Source organism: Amblyomma mixtum, chromosome 4 (assembly GCF_055824585.1).
Source record: "Amblyomma mixtum isolate Tamu chromosome 4, ASM5582458v1, whole genome shotgun sequence".
Lineage (NCBI taxonomy): Eukaryota > Metazoa > Arthropoda > Arachnida > Ixodida > Ixodidae > Amblyomma > Amblyomma mixtum.
Window position 1 is genome coordinate 25,649,284 of NC_143015.1, and position 24,153 is coordinate 25,673,436.

A 24,153-nucleotide genomic window follows, 5' to 3' on the forward strand; every position below is an offset into this window, starting at 1 on the left:
AAGCCTCTGCAAGTATACAATTCAGTGAATCTACTCTGCAAGTACGTGAACCTACCAGCACGAGACAATTACAAGAAAGGAGACAAAGCAGGCGCTGACTCGCAACTGAAGTTTATTGAAGTGAACAGGGAGTACATAGAAAAGCAAAACAACACCACAAACCACAGTTACAGATATGCTATACCACAACATGAGTAAAAGATTGCTCTTAACTTTCCTCTTATCTAGATAGTCCAACTCGTTGCATATTAACACGATGGACAGCACACTCACAGAATTGTCACCGAGTCATAAGATGTGTCTAGCCTCGATAATTTTCCGGTTAATCTGCTCCGAATGTATCGCCAAAATGAGTGTTGCCAAAAGGAATGGCTAACAGCCTTCACATTCCTTGCGATGTACAGATAAGTTAGAACCCCTACCAATATCCAAATATCTCTTGTGCTCCTGTAGTCTTACATTCACACACCTTCGAGTTTGACCAGCATAAACCCAACCCCAAGATAACAGTAACCGATACACCACATACATTTTACAAGGCACATATGCTTTTCCCGGACCAAATTAACAAAATTATTCTTAACAATTTTACAGTTTGTAGACAACTTATTAGGGGCCAAGAGCACCATTTCTGCGTCATACCTTCTGACCACATTTTTCAAATTGTGCGACAATCTACGTATGCACAGTAACACAGTCAATCTTTTGGTATCTCGATGGCTGGCCCCGGCCGTATCCTGCCAATCCCTGTGAAGGGGTTTTAGCTTTAACATGCTAAAGGGAAGAATGGCGCAGCATCAAGTAATAAGGACAGCAGGACAACAAGCACACGCACAAGTGCCAACCTTGGAGTGTATACAGAATCCAAGAGCACGTGCTTGACAATCAGCACTGACAGTCAAGGAAATGAGAGAACACTGATTTGAACATTCAAGATTGAATGAGCCCGACCCTTGACTGCCAACGCTGAATGTCAAGCACACGCTCTTGGATTCTGTACCTGCTCCAAGGTTGGCACTAATGCGTGTGTGCTCTCCTGCTGTCCTCGTTATATCATGCTATGCCATTCTTACCTTTAGCATGTCTGACCAACTTGATCAATCTTATACGCTCAGCTTTAACAATTTATCACACACTCCTGCAATAGCATGGTTGGGGAATAATGCTTTCGTAAGCCTTAAAATCTGCTCATGGAGACCACTTGTCATGCCGTGAAAGCAGCACTTCATCAATACCGAGCCTAGCCTAGATGACGCGATGCTATCTTTCACTAGCTTAGAATGGTTCGGCCAATAGTCAAGTAGCTGCCTGACACTCCTGGGTGAATATCGGCAGCATACATGGCGTGTACAGAACATCAAGGTGAAGCCCAGAAACCGCAGCTCTTTTTGATGGGACATTTCCTCTAAGGAAATGCTAAGTTAAAGAAAGGCCTTGCTCCTTAAATAACTTGACAATATGCACAGGTCCCACACTATCGCAACCTTTTGTAAAAGACCAGAAAATTAGACGCAGTGAAAGATTTTCCCCCAGCCCATGCAAGTTCTTGGCAATCACTCCATCCACCCTGCTTAAGAGAATATTACTTAGCACAGAGGCATTCAATCGATACATATACTAGACTTTTGAACATATGCCGCACAGCCATACTCCAGAAACATGCTCTTCAAATAAAAGGAGGTAAGCCCAGAAGAAAGACTATTACGCACCTGTTCCTAAACACAAGCTCATCATTGTGCTCCGATATACACATTCACAAGCTTTTCATAAGGTCCTCATACGGGATGGAATAAAATAGTTCTACATCGACACTAACCACCAGACAATCTGCTGGATTGCCATTCTACAGATACTCAACCACGCTGCAAATTGAGTACAAGAAACCGATCTTCAAGATGCGAAGTAGACAAATGCTTTTGCAAATAACCAGACAAAATTTTGCAAGAACCCGTTTCTGAAATTTATCTGAAGAGCATGCTAGTGAATAGCATTTATCTTAAGAGCATGGCTGTAGAGTACTGCAGTGTGGTATGTGTTCAAAAATCTGGTATATGTAGTGGTTCGAAGATGGGCCTTGTGCTAAGAGATATTTTAAGTAGGGTGTATAGAATGATTGTCAAGGACTTGCATGGACTGGGGGAAAAATCTTTTGCTATGTTGATGATTTTCTGATCTTTTACAATGGTTCTGATAATTTGGGATGTGAACATATTCTCAAGCTGTTTAAGGAGCAAGGCCTTTGTCTTAGGTTTACCTTGGAGCAAATGTCGCCACAAAAAGAGCTGCGGTTTCTGGACCTTACCTTGATAAGTTGATCTGCACACACCATGTGTGCTGGTGATGTTCACCCAGGAGTGTTAAGCTGCTACTTGGACACAGGTTGGCTATTACAAGCTAGTGAAAGATAGCATTGGACTGTCAAGCCTGGGCTCAGAATTGATGAAGTCATGCTTTCTTAGCATGACGACTAGTTTCCAAGAGCACATTTTAGGTTAATGAACGCAGGATTTCCTAACCATGTTATTGCAAGAGCATACAATAAATTGTTAAAGAAGCCGAAAGCTTTTCACGGCAATCGGCGCAATCAGGCCGGGGCCAGCCAGCGAGATGCCAAAGACCAGTTGTGTTACCGTACGTACATAGATTGTCGTACAAATTGAAAAATGCGGCCAGAAGGTATGATGGAAAAGCGATTTTCTTGGCCCCTAATAAGTTGTTTAAAATATGTAAAATTGTTAAGAATAATTCTGTGAATGTGGCTAGAGAAAAGTACACATGTGGAGTGAAATGTATATGTACCTTGTAAAATGAACATGGTATCAGACACTGTATCTTGTGGTCGGGTCTATATAGGTCAAACTGGAAGGTGTATCAATGTAAGATTACAGGAGCACAAGAGGGTAGGGGTTCTAACTTTTGTGTATATTGCAAGGGATTTGAAGGCTGCTACCCCTTCCTTTTGGCATCACACATTTTGGCAGTAAATTCAGAGAATATTAAATGGTAGATTATTGAGACTAGACACACCTTACGACTCGGTGACTAATGTGCAAGTGTGTTGTCTATCGCACTAGCAATGAGTTGGACTATCTCGATCAGGGGAATGTTCAGGGGCATTGACTCATGTTGTCATGTATGCTTATCTGTAATTGTGTGGTTTGTGGTGTTGCTTGGCTTCTTCATGTATTTTCTATTCACTTCAATAAACTATGGCCACGACTCAGCGACTGTCTTGTCTCTTGTCTCATCTTTCGCACTGGTAGATTCACCATGATGTCTCACCTCTGCAGAAATCCAACACGACATTTTCTTCTTCACACTTGAGGTTCAGTGCATAATAAGGCCAACGCCAGTCATCCGCAAGAAAAGTTCATGGCTCCATTAACACCGCCTCCTGCTTACAAGACACAGTGCGGCATTCATTGTAGATTCTACCTGCAACACAGAACGCAAAGTTTTAGTTTGAGTGGACTAAACTAGGAAAGCAGCACAAAATATCTACAGCCAAACGGCTGAGCTGAAAGAAATAGAGGGTAGCGTAATAGTGAATATACTGATATAGTTTTGTGTAACATCTTCTATTCATATAAAATGTACACTTTTTTTTTATGCTGACGCCTGGGTACACTATTTTGTGCACTTATTGCATGGGCCCGAACTAGCAGCTTGCTAAGGGCCCAGATGCTTTTATCACCCTGTTTGTATAACCTTCATCCAAAGCAAATAAACTGATACTGATATTGCATGCAAGATATATGCATGATATATTGTGATATTCAACACTGCTACCATTGGCTTAGCTAACTATTTATGCATAACAAAAAATGCAGTATCACATAAATACTGATACAGTACTATTAGCGTTAATATTAGCAGTGCAGGTTCAATGAAAAAAAAAAGGGGCCTAGTGCTAGCTGCCATTCCCACAGCAGGCTTGTGACCAATCGCCAGTTTAAAGGAAAAAGGAATGACTGAGAAGGGAGAGAGCCAGTAGGAAGGAAGACAGGCATAAAAGGACTTAGGATACAATAGGCAGGGAAAGTTATTTAGACAGCAACCACAAAAGAAACATTAACACCCAAGTAAAGATGTACAAGACCAACCATACCATTGTGCACAGTGGATAATTTGTTAACCTCATTTAGCCCAAAATATATTTTCATATATACTTCTGCTATAAAGTGATTACATTCATTAATAGCATAACTGACCGACTGAAACCAAAACAGGGGTGAAGGGCGGTGAATGAGCCCTAGGCGTGATGCTTTTGCCTTCCTAGTGGGACACAGAAGGATCATTCAGTCGAACATCGGGTCTCTGAGATTAATATGTAGTTTAATATTAGCGGAAAAATTGGAGAAGTAACAACAAAGCAAGCAATGTAGCTGAACATTGTTCTATGCACATGAGAAAAAAAAGCATTATGAATAACCAAGTATGCAATGTTTGTAGCTGCACATTTCTTCACACACGTGTCTAAAACATGCGCATGATTTGCCACAAGATAGTGTCTCGTTTAGATAGGGTACCTGCTATGGCAGTAGTGCACAATCAGGCTGGAATGAAATGCAAACAGCGCCTATGAACAAGACAAAATATTTCACCTGTGTGATTTCAGCTTGAGTATGCAGCTAGCCTGATTCCTGTTTCTGGTTAAGAGATATACCTAATACACATATATGAACCCTTTCTAAATGTATACCTCGCTGCAAAGTAGAAAAGTACTGCACATGTATGTTCGCATTTCGTTCCGGCCTAACTGTAAATGCATAATGTGTGTCTAATGCATATCATTATCAGTCAAGGCTGTCACTTCCAACACCAAGCAGGTATGTGAAACCTGTAAGAACTCCTTCAAGGCAAGAGTCTGGAGACAAGCTTCTAGACCCACTCTGAAGGATGTAGATTTGGTGTTTAGTGTGGCATATATAATTACTTCTGCATTAATAGCGAGCATGTAAGGCCAATACAAGGTGCTTCTGAATTTGGTCGCCTAAAATTTGCTTGGGAGAACGCAAAATAATGCTAAAGAGCAATCTATAGACACAATATTGCATGCTGAATAAACAACAAGAAAAAAAGAAGGCAATGCTCTGGAAGCACCTTCAGTCATTCAAGACAAAAATGATCGTAGTCGCTTTTAGAAAAAAGCGACTACTGCTTACTTACAATAAATGCTTTCTCTGAGCAAGCAATGAAAGAGAGCTGTAACTCATGAAACCTCACGTCATTCTTTTTACAAAAAAAGGAATTTAAAAGGTTGCAATGCAAGAATCCCTGCCATAATAGTATTCTCCTCACACTTGGGTTACACAAGCGAAGGCTTTTAACAGCATGGGTTTTGCATGTGTTCATGCTGAAGCATTACCAGGTTGAAGCGACACAAAATATTTACTTCCCCATGAACCTGTGCATGTAGCATAATCACAGAAAATATTTTTTACAGTGGACAGAAATACAACAGCATAGTGGCGTAACTGACACACAACAGGCTTCGGGGACAGTGCAAGACAATGATCTGAAATCCTACACAACAGACCTGCGACATTACAATGGCTAAATCCTTGATAGTAGTATTTAACAGCCATCTAAATGCTCGTGCGCAACAGGTGGGAGCACTATACTGCGAAACAACAGTAAACCTTTGCCACTAGTCTAAACAAAAGTGCGCCTCATTGCGACTTCCACTAAACTTTTTTGCTCCCAGTGCAACAAAGCAAGTACACAGGGGGCTCGAATGGCAACGATACGATGTGTTAGGCTATCATGTCATCATCTTAACATAAACAATGCATGTGGTCTCTGTTCCGAACTGCCAATCAGCCTCTAGAAGACAAAGATGCTTATAAAGAAAGAACAAAGCAACAAGCTCTCAAACCTCACAGTGAACATAGAAGTAGTAGAACCATGTAACCTAGCCAATAGTTCGAAGCTAAGCAGCAGAAGAAAGTATGTTAAGGCCAGGACTGAGCAAACAGAAAATCATGGAGGAAACCTAAAAGCAGCAATAAGCAATGAGAGTGGAGTTGCCTTGATGTTCATTGTCAATACCTACTGCTCAAAGTAAAGGAAACCAGGGTATAAGAAATACAGCATTTCATATTATGCTTTGAGCAAATGCAGTGAGAATTAAACAGACTAGAGACTTGTCTTAGAACATTTTCACTCTTTACTTTGCACCAGAGGAAAATAAATTTGTGTGCAGTTCACCTACTGCTTGGCACTGTCCTGGAAGGAATGAATCCAGGTCTCGAAAAGTCTACAGAGAGAATACTGATGCTGCATGTGCATTTTTCTCTAGACTCCCTCGTTTATTCCTTCCCTTATGTTCAGGAGTCCACCCAGAGACAGTTACTGCCCCATTTCCTTTCCTCAAAAACCAATTTTAATTTCATTTTTCTCAACTGTCCTGAAATGTGTATAAGTTACCAATTTTTTTAGTGCCTAATTACATACTGTAATTTTTGCAAGGAATATGAGGTTGATGGACAGAAAAAAAAAGTCTGGAATGGTACCTTAGGTAACTTTGCACCTGGACAAACAGCTGACCCACTGGGCGTCCCCAAGGGCTCTGCTGCGAGGCGTCCCTAGCAACAGTAGCCGGTTGTCCAGATCCAAAGGAACCACGCGAATGATTACCGAAAAGTTTAAGGACAGCAGATGCATGAACACAAAACAGCTTTTCAGCACTGTTGCAGTGGGATGAACGGTTCCAAATCTTTAGACTATACCTGGTAATAAATTATCAGAAGACCATCTCGAGCGCAGAATGATCTCAAAGCACATTCGACACGCACTACCAACATGAACAGCCTGTGCTTAATTGAATCCAAAAGTTTACTCTGATCGACCAATGTTACTTCAAATAGAGACAGAAAGCGCATTCACGTTGTGCTGATGTTACCGTGAACATAACATGCGACGAGACACAGGATTACTATAGAAACAAAAAACCGCTTTCAAAATCTGAGAACAAATTGCTCACCTTCTCACAAGTTCACCAAACCGGAGACGATGCCGTGTGTCTGCCGCCAGTCACTCGCGATGCACAGAAACAATAAAAATGCAATGCCGCTGACTTCCCTTGAGCAATTTTGAGTCGATTAAACTTCAAACTGTTCGCACCGACCACCGTTCACCTCACCAAGCATGTGTGCACGGAGGAAGTAAAATTTATGCGGGCAAGTCAGCTGCGCAAAACGCCGAGCACGATGCCATTTGCAGAGCTATGGTGGCTAGCAGAGATGCACGGGAAATTCATAGCGTCATTCGCGTATTCGCGACCATGCTTACATCGCTGACGCCGCAACAGCGCACCACCTTGAAAACATATCAGATGTATTTAATTTTACCGTAGCTTTTTTAGCTGACAACTTGAATGGTTTTACATATTAAAATTTTCTTTTCGTTTCATGAACGTTGTTACCACAAGAGCGCAGTGCATGCAGCTTGGCCGTGACGAGTCGAAGCGGTAGCCAAGCCCGCAGTCGGAACCATGCGCGGAGTGTGTGTGGTGTTGAGTGAACAGGTGCTCTAGAACGGTTTTTGTTCTTCCGTGTTCGCTGCGGGCGTCCTGCGCGCTGCATTGTCGTTACGGTGTGTGTATGTGTGCGGCCCGTACGCCGCATTGGAGTGTACAACCGCTTGCTGTCCCATGCGGCATCGATGCATAGTAAAATGACCGTGCAGAATGTGCGTTACAATGCCAGTGGCCCTGCACGAAAGAGGAGACTTGAAGCCGGCGGAAAAGCTGCTTACCCTCGTGGGACTGCAAGAATCTGGCGAGGAACGGTGGACACGCGTTTCGGTGGATGATTTCGTTTATCAAGCTAAAAAATTCAGCACTGGCCAATAGCACTGATGAGCTGCTGCTGCGTCATGATAAACACCTGTCTAAAGTTTATTTCAAGCTTGTTGGATGTGAACGTGGCCTTGAGTGGTATTCGTCGAGCAGCGGCCCTCAGGAGGTGGAACCAGTCGATACCTGAAGACGATTACTGTTTGCCCGCGCCCTGGCGCCTCGCTGCCAACCGCATGCGTTGGCGTTATTTATGTCTGAATTTTACACGTAGTTGAACTTTCGTAAATATTACAGCCGCATCTTTCAAACGTGCCGTGTGAAGAGGACCCTTTTTCATATTTTTTTGTGGGAGGGGGGGGGGAATGAGCGGCTGCTCAAATGTCTTTCATTATTATTTTGAGCTTATTTTCCATATATGTGCCAGGTTGGCCCATTCTTGCCTCTTGGTTACATGTAAGCAATGCATTTATTGGGCATAAATTTCTTTGCTGTTGTATTGGCACAGGGTTAATGATTCTCATTGTATTGTGGTGACACATCATTGTATCCTTGCAGAATGTCTAATGGGGTAATAAATTACTGAGCAGAGAGTATACCTTGTGATAAATGCGAGGAACATTACTGATTTACTTCATACTTGGCATGTTCCGTTGTCGCTAGTGGTTACGTATGCCTTGCCTGCTGCTTTCCAGTGTAGGGGCAAGAGGCATGTCAAGCTCCACTTTGCAGCTTTTTTCTGTCCACTATTTACTGGTCAACATGGTAAAATAAACTGAACGTAATGCATGCTTGCTAAGACTTAGCTTAGACTACAATTCATTTATTTACTCTCAGGGCCTATCAGCGCCAGATAGAGGAGTGGGTGGCTAACAAAAATACATGTATAATAGGCAGATTAGTTAAGGTGATTATACACAGCATACTTGAAGGCATCGGATGCAGAGATGGACATGACGAAAGCAGAGAAGATGTGGCAGCTGGAAACGTAGAAAAGTAGAGATCTGCGTGAGCTTACACATGACTTAAGGTGAACACTAGCAAAAAATTAAGAAGGTGCAGAAGACTGAGGCCAGAGTTAAAGCTAGTTTAACAAAGAAAAGAACCTCTCAGCAAGCCAAAATGAGCACATGCAAGCAGTTACGTAAACATGGAACATAAAACTTTTTGGATGGAAGAAAAGCCAAGGCACATTGCTCATTGTGACGTTCCTTAAAAAGTGGGTGTCTAGTTGTTCACCTTCATATCCGGTCCTTCCACACCTAGCAACTGAAATGCCATCAATGAGGAGCATCTCCAATCACTCTAATTGCATGGGAGGTACACATCTCCAGATGTCAGAGGCTTGGTGTCTCATTTTAGTCTAGATAGTTTGGTAGATATAAACATTACCACATCTAAGAGGCATGTGGTAGCCTTGCAGGGGGTGTATTTTGTAAGTCTTACAGCATGTTGTGCAATGCTGGCATGTTTCATTATTTACATTGCAGTAATATGTTAGCACAGGGGAGAAAGTTTGTAACTGAGCAGAAAAAAACAATATTCATGCCATGTCTTAGCCGCATTCTTAGTACCATATAACACATAGTGCGTATAAGGAACTCCTCATTTTTTTATAATTTCTCTTTCTGAGCACTGGTTTTTTGCAAGTTAGCAGGGTTCTACAGTCTTCAGTGGCTGTCCACTGGCCCGCATATTTGTCAAAGCTGCAGAGTTCATGATGGTCGTGTCAGTGCAAGCTAAATAAAGGTGGATAGGAAATTCATGCTTCCAGAGTACATTCCAGAAAAAACAGCTATTTTTTCCTAGTCAGGATGAGGGAGCAGCACCGACGGTGCACATCCTCCTTGTCACTACAGCAATTATGGCTGCTCACTGCTTTTTTGCAGCGTTTCATTTATCCGCAGGAAGACCAGGCATGAATGGCCGGCTATAGGTACCTAATAAATTGAACATTGCAATTAGCAATATTTTGTTGTGCCTGTGCTTTTGTTATCCGTGAAGGAGTTAGCGTTTTTGATTGATGCTTGTGTAGCAAAGATGTGACTGCTACATTGCACTGCATTCCCAAATTTGTTTGCCCATGCTTTTGGCTTTCTCAGTGGTTCGTTTCCTTATCAAACAGCAGACGGAAATTCGGCTTTCACCTTGTGCACTTTCATCATGTTTGTAATGCATTTTCAGCTGGTGTTCAGTTTCAATTTAGAGAAGTTGTCTAACCATTGTCTGTGTCTAAATTTTTTTTTATCTCTTGACCTCATTAAGCTGCATTTCTAAATGATTTATTAAATGCATTTATTAATTGTTACCCTGTCATGCGGTTAGCAACATGGTGAAAATATTTTTTTATGAAGTCAACGTTCTTCTTTTAAAGTTATAGCAAAGTAAGTCCTTTGTTATTTAATGTTGCTCACAATTTGTAGCAATCCCTCAACGTTGGAGCAACATTATGCGTCACTTGGGTCTAATTTGATTATCACCCCCCCCCCCCTCGGATCTTCACCTTTGCACATGGGGTTAATCTCATTTTCGCCATGCTAGTTTGTGGACATTGTTGAACAAGAGTAAACCACACAGATCGGAAATGGGACGTCATGTGGTGCCTAGTTCGGGGCCAACAGTTACGGCGAGTAATACGTTTCAGAAAATGCATAATACGGCCAGCCACCTTCACGAATGTGTTACGGATGGACCCTCCATTTCAGATGCAACAGAGCAAGCGTTTGTTCTGTTATGGAGAGTTTGTACGTAACATTCACGGAATTTTTTTGCAGTGTAGCGGCAGCGCTGTCACTGAGCGCGCGCTGCTGGCTGGCTCTAGAACGAGCGGCGACGGGCAGAGAAACGGCGTTCAGTGCCTGATTCTTTTAGGCCATTAAACCGCTTTGAAATTCGTTTACACATACTGCTGTCTGTGGTGAGAGAAATTGCAGGAGTGGTTACAAATGGGAATACAAAGAACAAGAGGGTATTAGGTCGTAATATGAAAAGGCAATGTACTAGCAAGCTCTCCAGGAGGCAAAATACGCAAGGAACCGTCAAGGTTGTTCCAGATTTAAGTTGATATGGCAAAAAAAACTTAAAACAGCCTAAAAAAAACACGAAAAGGCACAATGTTCAGGGGGTCAGTGCGTCGTGTTCTACGAGAGGAATGAGCGATGAACAGGACAGGGGCTGCAATGGGGGACACTTGGTGGACGATCCTGTGCAACATGACTATGGGGTCGCACACACGCCTGTACATTAACGGCTACATGTAGCGATAATTCCTTAATTAGGACGTTATAGTACCGTTATAACCGTACAACGGTAATACCGTGTAAGGTATACGTTATAGTACGCCCTTCACTCCAGGGCATACATTTAGAGAGTGTTCATAGCTCGTGCTCTTTTCCCGACTATCAAGCCGCAATAGTTGATTGCAGGATAATGAAATTCGTGTCACGGCAATAATAGTTTGAAGGGAAATATCGCAGCAGTAATCGATTGCACTTCTGTATCTGCTCACTTACTTTTCCAAAGTTGTCACTGATCCCTCTAATCAGTTACGTTTGACATAAAGCAATTGTAATCGGTTGCTTATTTTCTGTAACGTGTACTGACGGCGCCCTAACTGCAGCGGACGTTTCAATGCTATGTCATACATGACGATAACTAACAAAAAGGCTTCCTTCTCATTTCCTTACAATATTTCATCTCACCTTCTGACCGAAGTCAGCGAGTACAAGTATCTAGGAGTTACAATAACGAAAAATCTTAGCTGGAATAAACATGTATCAAACGTATGCTCCTCAGCCTTCCGTAAACTCTGCTTTCTTAGACATAAACTAAAACTTGCCCCACCTGAACTTAAAAAATTATCCTATTTTTCAATAATAAGACCATCACTAGAATATGCGTGCACCGTCTGGGATCCCTACACTAAACGTAACATCGAGGCCCTTGAAATGATTCAACGCAAAGCCGTCCGTTTTATTTTTTCAAAGTATCGTGTAACTGACTCACCAACGACCCTCATGCGAACTCACGGTATTGAAACATTACAGCTGCGCCGGAAAATTCAAAGACTGAAACTACTTTTCTTACTAAAAAACCATAAACTGTCTATGAATGCAGACCCCTTCCTTAAACCTAACACTACGCGCCAAACACGAAATCATCATACACAATCATTAACCCCTTACAGTGCTAGGATTAACGCCTTTAAATACTCATTTTTTCCACGCACCATTGAGGAGTGGAACAGGTGTCCGCCAGATCTCTTAACCAGAGCTAATTCTTTTGACTCAATGTTTTCTTCACAGCATTTAATTTGAGAGCCATTTATTTCTACGTTTACTTTTTGTATTTTGCATCTGACCCTTCTATTTATTGCTGTATTTTCTGTTACAACTTGTATTTAACATTTTTCAATTTTGCTAAACCTCTTCTTTTTTGCATATATTATGTATTCGCACCTCCTGCTTGGGCCTACTGTAGGCCTGCAGTATGTTCTAAATAAATAAAAATAAATGAAATTAGGAGGGCCATGAAGGCGAGAACTTTTCGATGTCGGCGCCGTCTGTGTCAAACTTCCACTGGCCCACCATAGAAAGTGTGTTCACAGGGGGATTTCCCTCCCTCATCTGACACCTGACAGCCCTTTCCACTTGCAGAGGATAAGGTAGAAACCGGACTAAGAATAACTGCGCAAAAATATATCTGACTTACAAGAACTGAGAAAAAATTAATAAAAGATGTAAAATAAGCGAATAGAAATTAGTATATAATCGGAATCAGAATAGAATCAGAATTAAAATGTAATTATAATTGTCATTGAGTGGTAATTGGAAAATATTAGTGAGTGGAGCACAATAGAATAGGGAATGGAATAGACGGGCCCGAGTGAAAGAAAAATGCTATCACATTTACTGCGCATCACTTTGACCGCCCATAATTACTTTTTGACGGCAATAGTGGTCAACATCTTCGTCATCTTCAACGCCACCTAGCGCCGTCTGTAGGCAGGTGGCCCTGCTGATCAGCACGAGAAAAGAGAAAGAAGAAGAAGGACGTTTACCGGAGGGACGACACGGGAAAGGCCGGGCAACAAGCAGTACACAGCAGCGATGGTTTGGATCCGCACCGTCGCCGCCGTTTGTGTTTTCTTCGCAGGATGGTACACGGTGGAGAAGGCGATGCCCGGCACTCTGCCTCGCATTTCTCTCTTCTCACAAGGGCTCAACGTGTCGACCATGTCGAGTGCCAACCGGTCGATTCAGGTGGTGAATGCGTCCTCAGAACACGGCAAAACGGCACATCAGACCAGCGCTCAAGCGCGGGACCTGAAAGGCAACGTCTCAAGAAATGCAAGCCACATCACCCTCGCCCGTAAGCGCGTAGTTTATAGTGATTCTGTTCTACGCGACGCGCGTAGTTCGGAGCTTAATAGTGTCAGAGCGTTGTCAACTCGATGAACACGCTGTTTAGCGGTTTTGAACACGAAATGCCGTGGGCAACGCAGAACAAGCATATATGGTACTATTTAAGGCATCATGTTTCTCATATGTATGTATGTATGTATGTATGTATGTATGTATGTATGTATGTATGTATGTATGTATGTATGTATGTATGTATGTATGTATGTACGTATGTACGTATGTACGTATGTACGTATGTATGTATGTATGTATGTATGTATGTATGTATGTATGTATGTATGTATGTATGTATGTATGTATGTATGTATGTATGTATGTATGTATGTATGTATGTATGTATGTGTGTGTGTGTGTGTGTGTGCGTGTGTTTGTGTGTGTGTGTGTGCTTGTGCGCGCGCGCGTGCGTGCGTGTGTGTGCGTGTGCGTGTGCGTGCGTGCGTGTGTGTGTGTGTGTGTGTGTGTGTGTGTGTGTGTGTGTGTGTGTGTGTGTGTGTATGTGTGTGTGTGTGTGTGTGTGTGTGTCGGTTAATTGAAGAGATATGGGAGAGGCCATTGTCCTCAGAGGGCGTAGTCAGGCTGGTGATGACGAAGTTTCTCTGGGTTCTGCGGCCCAATATCTGATCCAGTGTAATACATTTATTTACCGTCCTAAAGTGCAAGTTGAAATGACGAAATATCTAGGCAACATTCGAATAATAAGAGCGGTTCTGTAAACGAAAACAGTGTATTAAGTAAATTGTCTCTCGGCGCCTAAGTCGAGATAACCTAGAGCATTCCATTCAAGCGTTTGTGGATAATACATTTTCAAAACCGTATCTAGTACGTATATTTTGCCTTTGCTAACAAATCGAATGAAGCAGTGTACATGAAAACTGAATCGATAGTGCTAGAGCCGAATCGGGCATGAATTGGTTTTACCAATATTAGCTACTTCTGCGAACATTCGCACAACGCGAATACTCGACGAAACGGCGAAGTATCAACGGCTGCGCTGCGGAGGGGTGCTACACTTCATTTATTTATAGCTAGAACTGTCAAAAGAGGAAATGCCGGTCTAAACTAGGGGGTACAAAAAGCTGCCTCTATATTTACTTGGCGACCACGCCGTGTTTTATCATTTGATGCTGACAGCAAACACGCTAGCGCCACTTAGCAATAGCTCGGAAGCGCTATAGTCATACGTACAGTATAGTCATACGTCATACGTGGTGCCGTGATAGCTCCAACATTCGGCTTAAGCGAAAAACCTTTGGCCTGAAAACATTTGTAGCGAAAGCTCCACTCTCCAGGCTGCAACTTTCAAGGTCATGGACGTTGACAATTAACTTTGAGTCGCCGAACCTCCGTCGGGTTACCCAGCAACCACGTCACACCATTATTCAGTATAAATACTGTTGGCTTTGCTTTCGCTCGTCTGTTAGGTTCAGCCGAGTCTGAAATCGGCGAATTTTTTGACCGAGACTGAAATTGTGCAGTGCAGCCATCGAGTCTTATTTCAATACTGCCGTCACATCTTTCATGGGTACCAATCTTTGTTCGTTTAAAGCGCTCTTGAGGATGGTCACATATACTCTCGGATGTGTCTGGGCAGAAAGCACGCTCACACGTATCGCTGGCCTGGAGAGTATATTACACTGCCAGTTCTGTTAACATCCGCAGTTGTCAGGAATCAGAAGAGGAAAAAGAAGGAGAAGGTGCTATCGCGTCTACTCCTAAGTAGAAGCTTAAGCGTCCTCCTAATTTTTTCTTACTGAGCTCGCAGCGTCCGAAGCCTCCGAGCACCACCATCTCTCCTCGCTCGTAACTTTTATCGAGAGCGGCGATAAAAGACGGTCTCCTTGCTTTAAAAATTCGCGTTTTCCTGTATGCAGATAACTTTTGTGCTACGTAATGCGCTGGGGGCGCTGTGAAGGGCGCACAATGCGATTTCCGCATGTTATTTTGACAGGACGCCTGTGGTCGCACACAAAGAGCCTGTGCGAGTGCGTCTGCAGAGCTGTGTACTTCCTGACCATTCGCCGCTTGCCCGGAATCAGCTGTACAGCACTGGAGCCGATCGCGCGGTTATGGCAGATGGGCTACGCTGGGGTGGGGCTTGTGGTGCTGGCGCCGGCCGTGTTGACTATTGTTGTAGTCAGGTAAGCCAGCTTCAATTTATATTGTGGAATGGCTCTTATAGAATATCTTCCGTATAATTTGGGCAAGACAAAGGCATCGCACCTGGATTAAACGAACGAATCCGAAGGGCTATTGCCACGCTCATTAAGAGCGCGTTCACTAGCGTATTCGCGACCCTAATGAAATGACCAATTGTGAATTTGATGACAGTGGACTATGATGATGATGATGATGATGATGGACTATGCAGAGCCCTTGGATTGGGAAGCCACTGGGATAGGCGTGACGGTTTTTCATGCACACAGTGTTGTTTAGCGAAGCTACTAGAGTTCGGCTGACTGTGGTCCGTTGTAGGTCCTACGAAGAGTGAGTAGATATATATAGTGAATATTGATTGCATAGAATTTCCAACGTGTTTTAAAGGCTACTAAGAGCACTCTTGTTTTGAAATAGCGTATAATTCAAAGACACTAACGGTAGTATAAAATGAGATTCAAAGTGCCTTTTAGAGGCTTTAACCAAGACCAGAACATGCAAATTAACACCCGTTATTGCCTTCCTATAAACAAGTATCACCCTCGTTACGATACTTCAAATCGATTGAACATATTTTCTTCTGTAGCTCGCACGTCAAGGACAGTAAATGTAATTGTCTAAGGATTTTGCATATCCATCTTAGGGCGGAGAAAAACCTTCCATTGAAGCCAGGTATCCAGCAATAACTATGCTTGTGGTGTTCTTTCTGTTGTATCCACCGACGTTTAGCAACAAAAATTTGTTTAATATATCTTGTGTAAAAAAATAAAACCATAGAAATAAATAATAGTGGAGTGTTTCTCTGGTAATTAACAAAAACTTTTGCCCCATTAGAAAGGAGTACGGGCACGGATGGTTTACGGCATGGTGTGCTTCGACACAACTGGATCTAGCCAATCCTGCGTCATAGCTTCTGGGAATTTTTTTTTTGTTTTCGACAACTCACTTATTTTTGCTGACAGGGATCAGGGAACACTTCCAATTTTATGATAACGTAGTTTTGTTTGTTGACGCGTTGTTGTGAAAGTTACATAAGAGTTAGAAGATGAACGAAGAGTTTGTGTCGTCCCTGTTTTGTCCCGTCTTTTCTAAAGCGCAATTATGTTTGACCATGTTAACTACCAACTAGCCCAATTTGAAACCCTCTTAGTGAAGATGCACTGTTCCGCAGATGTGGTTGGCACTTACGTCACAAATACTAATGCTGCAAGCAACTCGGCGAGGGGTTTGGCCTTTCTACTTTATCCAAACACAACTTTCTCCCCGTTCTAAATTACCGTTAGAATTAAAATCCTTCAGTGTTTCACGAAACAGCGATAACATTGTTTTTACCTAGACATTTACGCAATAAAAAAGGCGGTGTTTTGAAATTCTTAATATTTTTATACTGCTCAGGTTTAGCTTCTCATGTATGTAACTGGGAAAGGTGTTCAAGTTGTTCTTACTTCTCAGTGCTAGAAGGCGAATGCGATTTGTTAAAACTTTTTAACGTGACCACGGAGACTATTTCTACTTAACTACGTCGACCGACCACACGCACATATCTCTTGTTATTAAGGCCACATTTGAGATTAGAGTACCACTTTGCTTTCAGGAGGTGTTGTGGAGGGGCGGGCAATAAGAAGTTCGTGAGCATTATTGAGGCACAACGGAAAAACCGATCCCTGCCAATCAGACCGGTCGACGAGAGCTCCTTGAGCATCACATCCTTGAGCATCTCCGAGCTCTCTTATCCAAAGAACCACCCTCCGCTGGCCAATTACCTCTCAAGCGATGGTAACTATACTTGTGTCTTTGTGTACTGTATAGCTGTATATATTAAAACGGTGCATTTTGCTTCGCGGCACGTAGCCAACGTCATCGAAGCTCCCGGGTATACACGACAGTGTCAAAAAACGTTCTATCCACGCATGTTTCGTTCGTGAAGTGGCGGATATTGCTTCAAAGGATTCGGATATGCTGCCAAAGCATGGGTTCTGAATATGGCCATGTCCTTTCTGAAGAAACCATTTGACGAAACTACAAAGACGTGCTGAGACCTCGTTTTGGGGGTCTGCTGAACTTGCCTGTGTGCCATTTTTTATGAAAACGGTGCTGATATACTGCTTGAGAAGCAAGACTCGCACAATATGTCTATAATCCGCAATAAGTATCCTAAGCTGGTGGGATCCACAGAGAAACCGACGCTCTTAACCCTTCTGTATAAATAAATGGTCCAGTTCATTTATTTTTGCGTGGTGTATAAACGTAGCGTAACTAATAACGTAAAGCAGCGAAAAGAGGTTGGCAAAGAGAACAAAAGTTGTTAAGAATGACGTCCTGTGGGGCCAATTGGTGAGAGAACAAAAGTTAATGACGTCCTGTGGGGCCAATTGGTGCATTACTGAAAATACGGCGGTGCAGCGACGACAACAAAGAAAAAGTGAACACATGTCCATGCGTTGTCTTCTTCTTTCTTGTGCTGTCGTCGCTGCGTCGCACTATTTTCAGCCGAAGAGAACGAAGTCTATTCTAAGATGTGAACAGAGTGACCGGGTCAGGTATTAGTCGAGGCGGAGTAACTTTTGGATTCTTCTGCACAGGAAAATGTGCTGACCCCTGCAGGAGAGAGGCAGATGCAGCCGTGGTGATCCAGCGCTGGGTGCGCGGCGAGTTGAAGCGGCGCCGTCTAGATGGCGCAACCTGCCTCATGGAGCAGCCGTTCGATGCCAAAGAATACACAGACCGGGATGACGGCGCCACCGTGCCGACGGTCCTCGAAGATATAGACCTCAGGGCCGTCGACTCGCGTGTGTCTGCCAACAACGCGTCGTCTTCGGGCGGTGCCGTCGTCCCTCGCCTATTAGTCACCGTCCGAGCTGAGGACGAAGTCGTTGAGACGCGTGAACCGCCGAGATGCCGGATAGCTCCGACGTTGTCCTCGGCGCAGCTTTCCGCGTCTCTCCTTCGGTTTCCCACGCAGGCGGGCAGAGCCGCCAAGCGCGGCAGCTCTCAGCCCCCGCGTTCGAACAAGTAAATTCGCTAGTTCCCGGCTTAGCTTTTCCTGCGAATAAATTGCCTGAAGTATAGCCTTTCTACCATTATTGTGTTGTACTGCGGGAAATTCTTTTGAAAATGAAATCATCGTTACAGCTAAGTGGAAGTTCAATACGATCTGCTAAACATTTTTATGTGACCACAGGAACTGCAGGGCACAATTTACTGGGAGGCAGGGGGGGGGGGGGGGGGGAGGTTGAAAGCTTTACTCTTTCGTTTCGACGATATCTGTGAATTGGACAGTGAGCGTAAGAAGTTGTACAGAATAACCTATTTCGTCCCAAATGCTGCGAAGATGTGGCCAGAAGTTGATAATTTCTCTAATATTTCAGTTTACGTTCGTCATGTTCTTTCCTAGGAAAATACAAAAGTGTGCCTTTTAGGATGATTTTTTTATATAAAAGCAAAGGAGTGGTTGTATTACCGGCTTCTTAATGCTACAGCCTTGAAGCCTCTAAAGGTATCTGTATGAAATTGGTGAACTTCATTCCTGGCTTCTAAAGTGGAATCCTCCGAACTCCTCATGAGAATAAAATACTGTGAAATGAATTGAAGTCTTTATTTAACTCTATCAAAGTTACATAACAAAGGAAATAGGACGCAGGGCAAAAAGCTGCGTTGATGCAGCTTCAAAGCAACCCTGCGTCCTCTGCCGGGGAATATAACCCCAGCAGCTGATCACAAGAGCAGTAGGAGAGCCCACTCACAAAAGAAAAAACACAGCCACAAAATACCTGCACCTAACAGTTCGATGAAATTCCTACTATGTTATCATTGCATAAAATTATGACGAGCACATTTCACAATGTTATATCCAGAAATTCATTTGCAATCAGCACACATACATTGCAAGTAAAAGAAAAGTATGTAGACGGTACATACCTGTTACATCACGGTGCCCTGTCTATCTAGATTGAAACATATGCATAACTGTGATTAATTCTCTCCTTGAAGTCTCTACAAGTGTGATGTCGTTCTTTTGAAGAATACTAAGATAGCGGGCTAAATTAAATGTCAGCGACTGCATAGGATAATCAGTGCGGCAAAAAGGTATGGACCAAATGATTTGCGCCGAATATTGTAGGCTGAAAGAGAACGAGTGAAGTTTAGACCTGATAAAGTAAATTCATTCTTAGGTGAAACAGCCTTTTTAAAGGGAGAAATTAATTTGTATGAAAATAACTGCGCATTTTTCATGATATTGGACCTCATAAAGTAGGGGTTCGTATCTGTACACCATGGTACATTTTCAATTAGTCTTATTGCTCGTTTTTGAGCCAGTAGGATCTTCATTTCATTCTGCTTGGTTGTTGTCCCCGAGACCATGAGGCAATAAGTTATGTATGGCAGTATAAATGCATTGTAAACTAGTATTTTCATTCTTGTAGGGAGTGTGTTACTCTGACATCAGGCGCCATTAATTTTGTTAATTTTTTCGCAGATGTTCTCTATGTATTTCTCAATTGAGCGACTCGTTTAAAACAACGCCGAGACACTCCACATTCGGCACGACCGCGGTTTTCTATCTCAAGCCAGAGGTCGAGATTTGCCCGCACCATTCTCTTTTTACTTCGGAGTAATATTGCTTTCGTCTTGGTTGTGTTTACTCTTAAGTAATTCTTAATGAACCATTGACGCAAGAATTCTAGAAATTGATTGCCATGTTCTAGCAGGTAAGTTTCAGAGTTGCCTGAAACAAACATTGTGAGGTCATCTGCATACGCTATTAAGTATACATGAAGAGGAGCGGAAAATACGAGGTCTGTTAGAAAAGTATCCGACTTTATTTTTTTTTACGAACACCTGATCGAATTGAAACAAGCACGCTTGCACCAGCCTACCTTGAACCTTCGTGCGCATGCACAAATTTTTTCTCGCCTGCCGATAGCGTCAGTCACTGGCACGCAGCGTTTGAGTGAGGCAGTGCGCAGTGCTCTCGTCGGTTTTTTATTGCAAGGAAAATGGCGTAGCGACAGGAGCAGCGCTACTGCATCGAATTTTGCCACAAACTAGGCGACAGCCAAGTGGAAACCATTCGGAATATTCATACGGCTTTCGGTGACAGTGCTATGAGCAGCACACAGATTAAGCAGTGGTACAATTAGACGGCCGCACATCGGTGCAGAGAGAGCCACGCTCCAGTCGGCCATCAACATGCCGAAATGACCAGGTCATTGCCGAAGTGAACGCTGTAGTGACGCGGGACCATCGTGTGAATATCCGAGAAATTGTGGAAGAGGTGGACAGCACCAATTTTTCTGCAGATTCCATTATCACCGAAAATTTGGCCATGGAGAAAGATGTGGCGAAATTCGCGCCGAAGCTGCTCACGGTGGAGCAAAAGCAGCTTCGTGTTGAAGTCTCACAGGATATGCTGGATTCCACAAACAGTGACCCCGACTTCATCAACACCATAATCGCTGGTGACGAGTCTTGGGTGTAGAGGTACGACCCGGAAACCAAATCCCAGTCGTCACAATGGCAGCATACCACGTCACCAAGACCAAAGAAGGCTCGCCAAGTGCGCAGCAATGTCAGAGTGATGCTGACTGTTTTCTTTGACTCCCTCTGTGTGGCACACCACGCGTACGCACCCCACAAAGTAAACATTGACCAAAAGAATAATACAGGGATGTCCTCCGTCGCCTTCGTGGTGCTGTGCGGCGCAAGAGGCCTAAGTTGAGGTCAACAGGAAATTGGCGCATCCATCATGACAATGCTCCTGCACATTCCTCGCACTAAATTCACACTTTTTTCGCGAAAAACCAGACTGCTGTAGTTCAACAAACTCCTTACCCTCCTGATATGGCCTCCTGTGACTTCTGGCTGTTTCCCAAAATCAAGAGGCCATTGAAAGGAGCGCGATTTCAGACAAGAGAGGACATTATGGCTGCAACGACAGCTGAGCTAAACTCCATTCCGAAAGGGGCCTTTTCGGAATACTTCCAACAGTGGCAGCACCACTGGGAGGAGTATGTGGAGTCCCAAGGAGACTACTTTGAAGGTGATTAGGTTTCCAACGCTCCAGTTACGCCAGTTTTTTTTCTTCGGTAAAAGGTCGGATACTTTTCTAACAGACCTCGTACGCCATTAATGTAAAAAATCTCTGCCTCTCCCGTAACCGACAGTAGAGTAAGCATGAAATGTTTACGCGCCTAATGTCATCTCGGTGGACACCCGAACCGCACCGTACAGGAAGGGAGGAACGCCACCACCCGTTCGGCGCGATGCCTTGCCATTTGAACGCAGCGCTTCTCCCCCGGGCCCCTGTGCGCCTGCGCGGCTTTGCTTCGATGCGCGCGAAGCCCCTAAGAGATCACGTATGACAACGAAGTGTATCGTGGCATTTATGTGCTTTTTGCACGCGTTATTAGAAATCGGAAATTATAATTCCGTGCATTATCAAACCCACAGCGACTGATATCTTGATAAACATTGAGAAGGCACTGGCAGCAGTTATTTTTTGTGACTCCTTTGGAGACCAACCGGCGCTTGCATGCCGGTCGCGTAGGAGGGCTTAGAGAGTCTCGTTAAATCTCGTTGTCTCGTACGGTGCCCGGATGTTCTCGTTTCAGAGCCCGGATGAGTGGATTTCAGTGGCCGGATGATGGCTCTCGGCATCGGCGTGACGTCACCACACTGCCGACAACGGGGGCTAAAAGCATTTCATGCTTAATAGCAAATATTAACGGCCCCAGAATTCCACCTCGTGGTACTCCAGAAAGAAGAGGTTATAAGTTTGATATGCTGCGATTAATAAAAACCATTTGTTCTGCGGTGTTTCAAATATGACTGCATTAAAAATAGGTTAGTTGCTCTAATGCCAAAGTAATTGAGTTTACGCAGTAGTAAGTCGTGATTCAACCGGTCGAAGGCCTTTGAAAAATCAATACAATGCTGAGTGCGAGCAGCCTGTCCTCAGTTGCATCCACTGTAAGCACAGTGCGCGACCTTCGTCTTCATCTGTACATACATGTGTTCATCATCACCCGTCTCCATTTTCGGTAGAGTGGCCGCCATTATTGCGAGTGCGAATAAAGCTCGCTTCGTTCGGTCTCACAAGTAGTGGAGGCTGCTCTCGATCCCTGCGTCCTCTCTGCTGCCACAGTGCAGCTACGGTCCGATCGCAACCTGCTCGGACCATCTCCCACGATGGCAACCGTCGATGAACATCCCACTGGCGCCTCCGCTGGCTCTCCTCCTGCCTCCGCAGGTGTGCTTCCTCCCGATTCTAACCACTCAGCCGGCAGCAATGACTCCACCACATCCGCTGCTCCGCAATCCCCTGGATAACCCACGTGGGCCATCACCACCCTTCAGTGAGAGCCTCCGATCTGTGCGGGTATTCGTGGCGACGACGTGGAGGACTGGCTCGACCAGTACAATCGAATGAGTGCATACAATCGTTGGGACTCAGCTATGAAGCTTCTCCACGTGTCCTTCTATCTGAATAACACGGCCAAGACTTGGTTCGTGAACCACAAAGATGCTATCCCGGACTGGAACCACTTCTCCTCCCAGATTCGCCAAATATTTGGAACCATTGAAGCCAGCCCCGACATCTACAAAAAAAAAGTTAGATACACATGTGCAGCTACCCAGTGAATCCTACATGTCCTATACTGGTGATGTACTCGGCCTGTGTCGACATGCCAACAACGCGATGTCCGAGTACGATCGAGTTCGCCATGTTCTTAAAGGACTCGGATCGTTAGCTATCAATACGCTTGCTGCGCAGAATCCTACTACAGTGCATGATCCCAGACTGCAAGGCTACGAAGGTCCCTCAGTGATAGCACACTGTGTGATAAGTGACGTGTGCTGGTGGGAGATTGTTGGGAGCTGTCATGTTATGTCTCAGCCTGCACACGGCACCGGCTACGCGATCATAAGAATGATTTTTTGCTTTCTAAAAACAGGAATTTAGGATAGGCTGTGAAGGCTATAATGCAGATGGGAAATAGCCAGGGAGGATCCAGTACCTTCAGATCTACTAAACAATGCAAGAGACATTGCGCAGAAATACGTAGCCGCTATATATTGCTGTTTTTCTGATGGCATTGCCTTGCTAAGCCACTCAGGACAAGAACTGCAAAGCATGATCAGTCAGTTAGACAGGCAGAGCAGAACGGTGGGGCTAAGAATTAACATGCAGAAAACCAAACTATTGTTCAACAGCCTAGCAAGGGAACAGCAGTTCGCAATTGGTAGCGAGGTGCTGGAAGTAGTAAGAGAATATGTCCACTTAGGGCAGGTAGTGACCGCAGATCCGGATCATGAGAGGGAAAAAATAACTAGAAGAATAAGAATGGGGTGGAGCGCATATGGCAGGTTCTCTCAGATCATGAATGGTAGCTTACCAATATCCCTGAAGAGAAAAGTATAAAAAGCTGTGTCCTACCGGTACTCACCTATGGGGCAGAAACGTGGAGGCTAACGAAGATGGTTCAGCTTAAGTTAAGTACAACGCATCGAGCTATGGAAAGGAAAATGATATGTGTAACGTTAAGAGATCGGAAGAGGGCGGAGTGGGTGAGGGAACAAACGCGGGTTAATGACATCTTAGTTGAAATCAAGAGGAAGAAATGGGCTTGGGCAGAGCATGTGATGCGAAGGCGGGATAACCGCTGTTCCTTAAGGGTAACGGAGTGGATTCCAAGAGAAAGCAAACGTAGCAGGGGACGGCAGAAAGTTAGGTGGGCGCATGAGATTAAGAAGTTTGCGGGGATACAGTGGCGGCCA

General features: G+C 44.0%; 1 protein-coding gene across 1 annotated transcript; it reads left to right on the forward strand.

Moving 5' to 3' along the window:
- The first annotated feature begins 12,445 nt into the window (after nt 1-12,445).
- Nucleotides 12,446-18,392, forward strand: LOC149345932 (uncharacterized). The gene is made up of 4 exons (XM_089585315.1): nt 12,446-13,168; nt 15,170-15,359; nt 16,970-17,151; nt 17,958-18,392. The coding sequence occupies exons 1-4, from the start codon at nt 12,907-12,909 to the stop codon at nt 18,389-18,391; spliced, it is 1,068 nt and encodes a 355-aa protein (XP_089441441.1). The 5' UTR covers nt 12,446-12,906; the 3' UTR covers nt 18,392.
- Nucleotides 18,393-24,153: the final 5,761 nt, after the last annotated feature.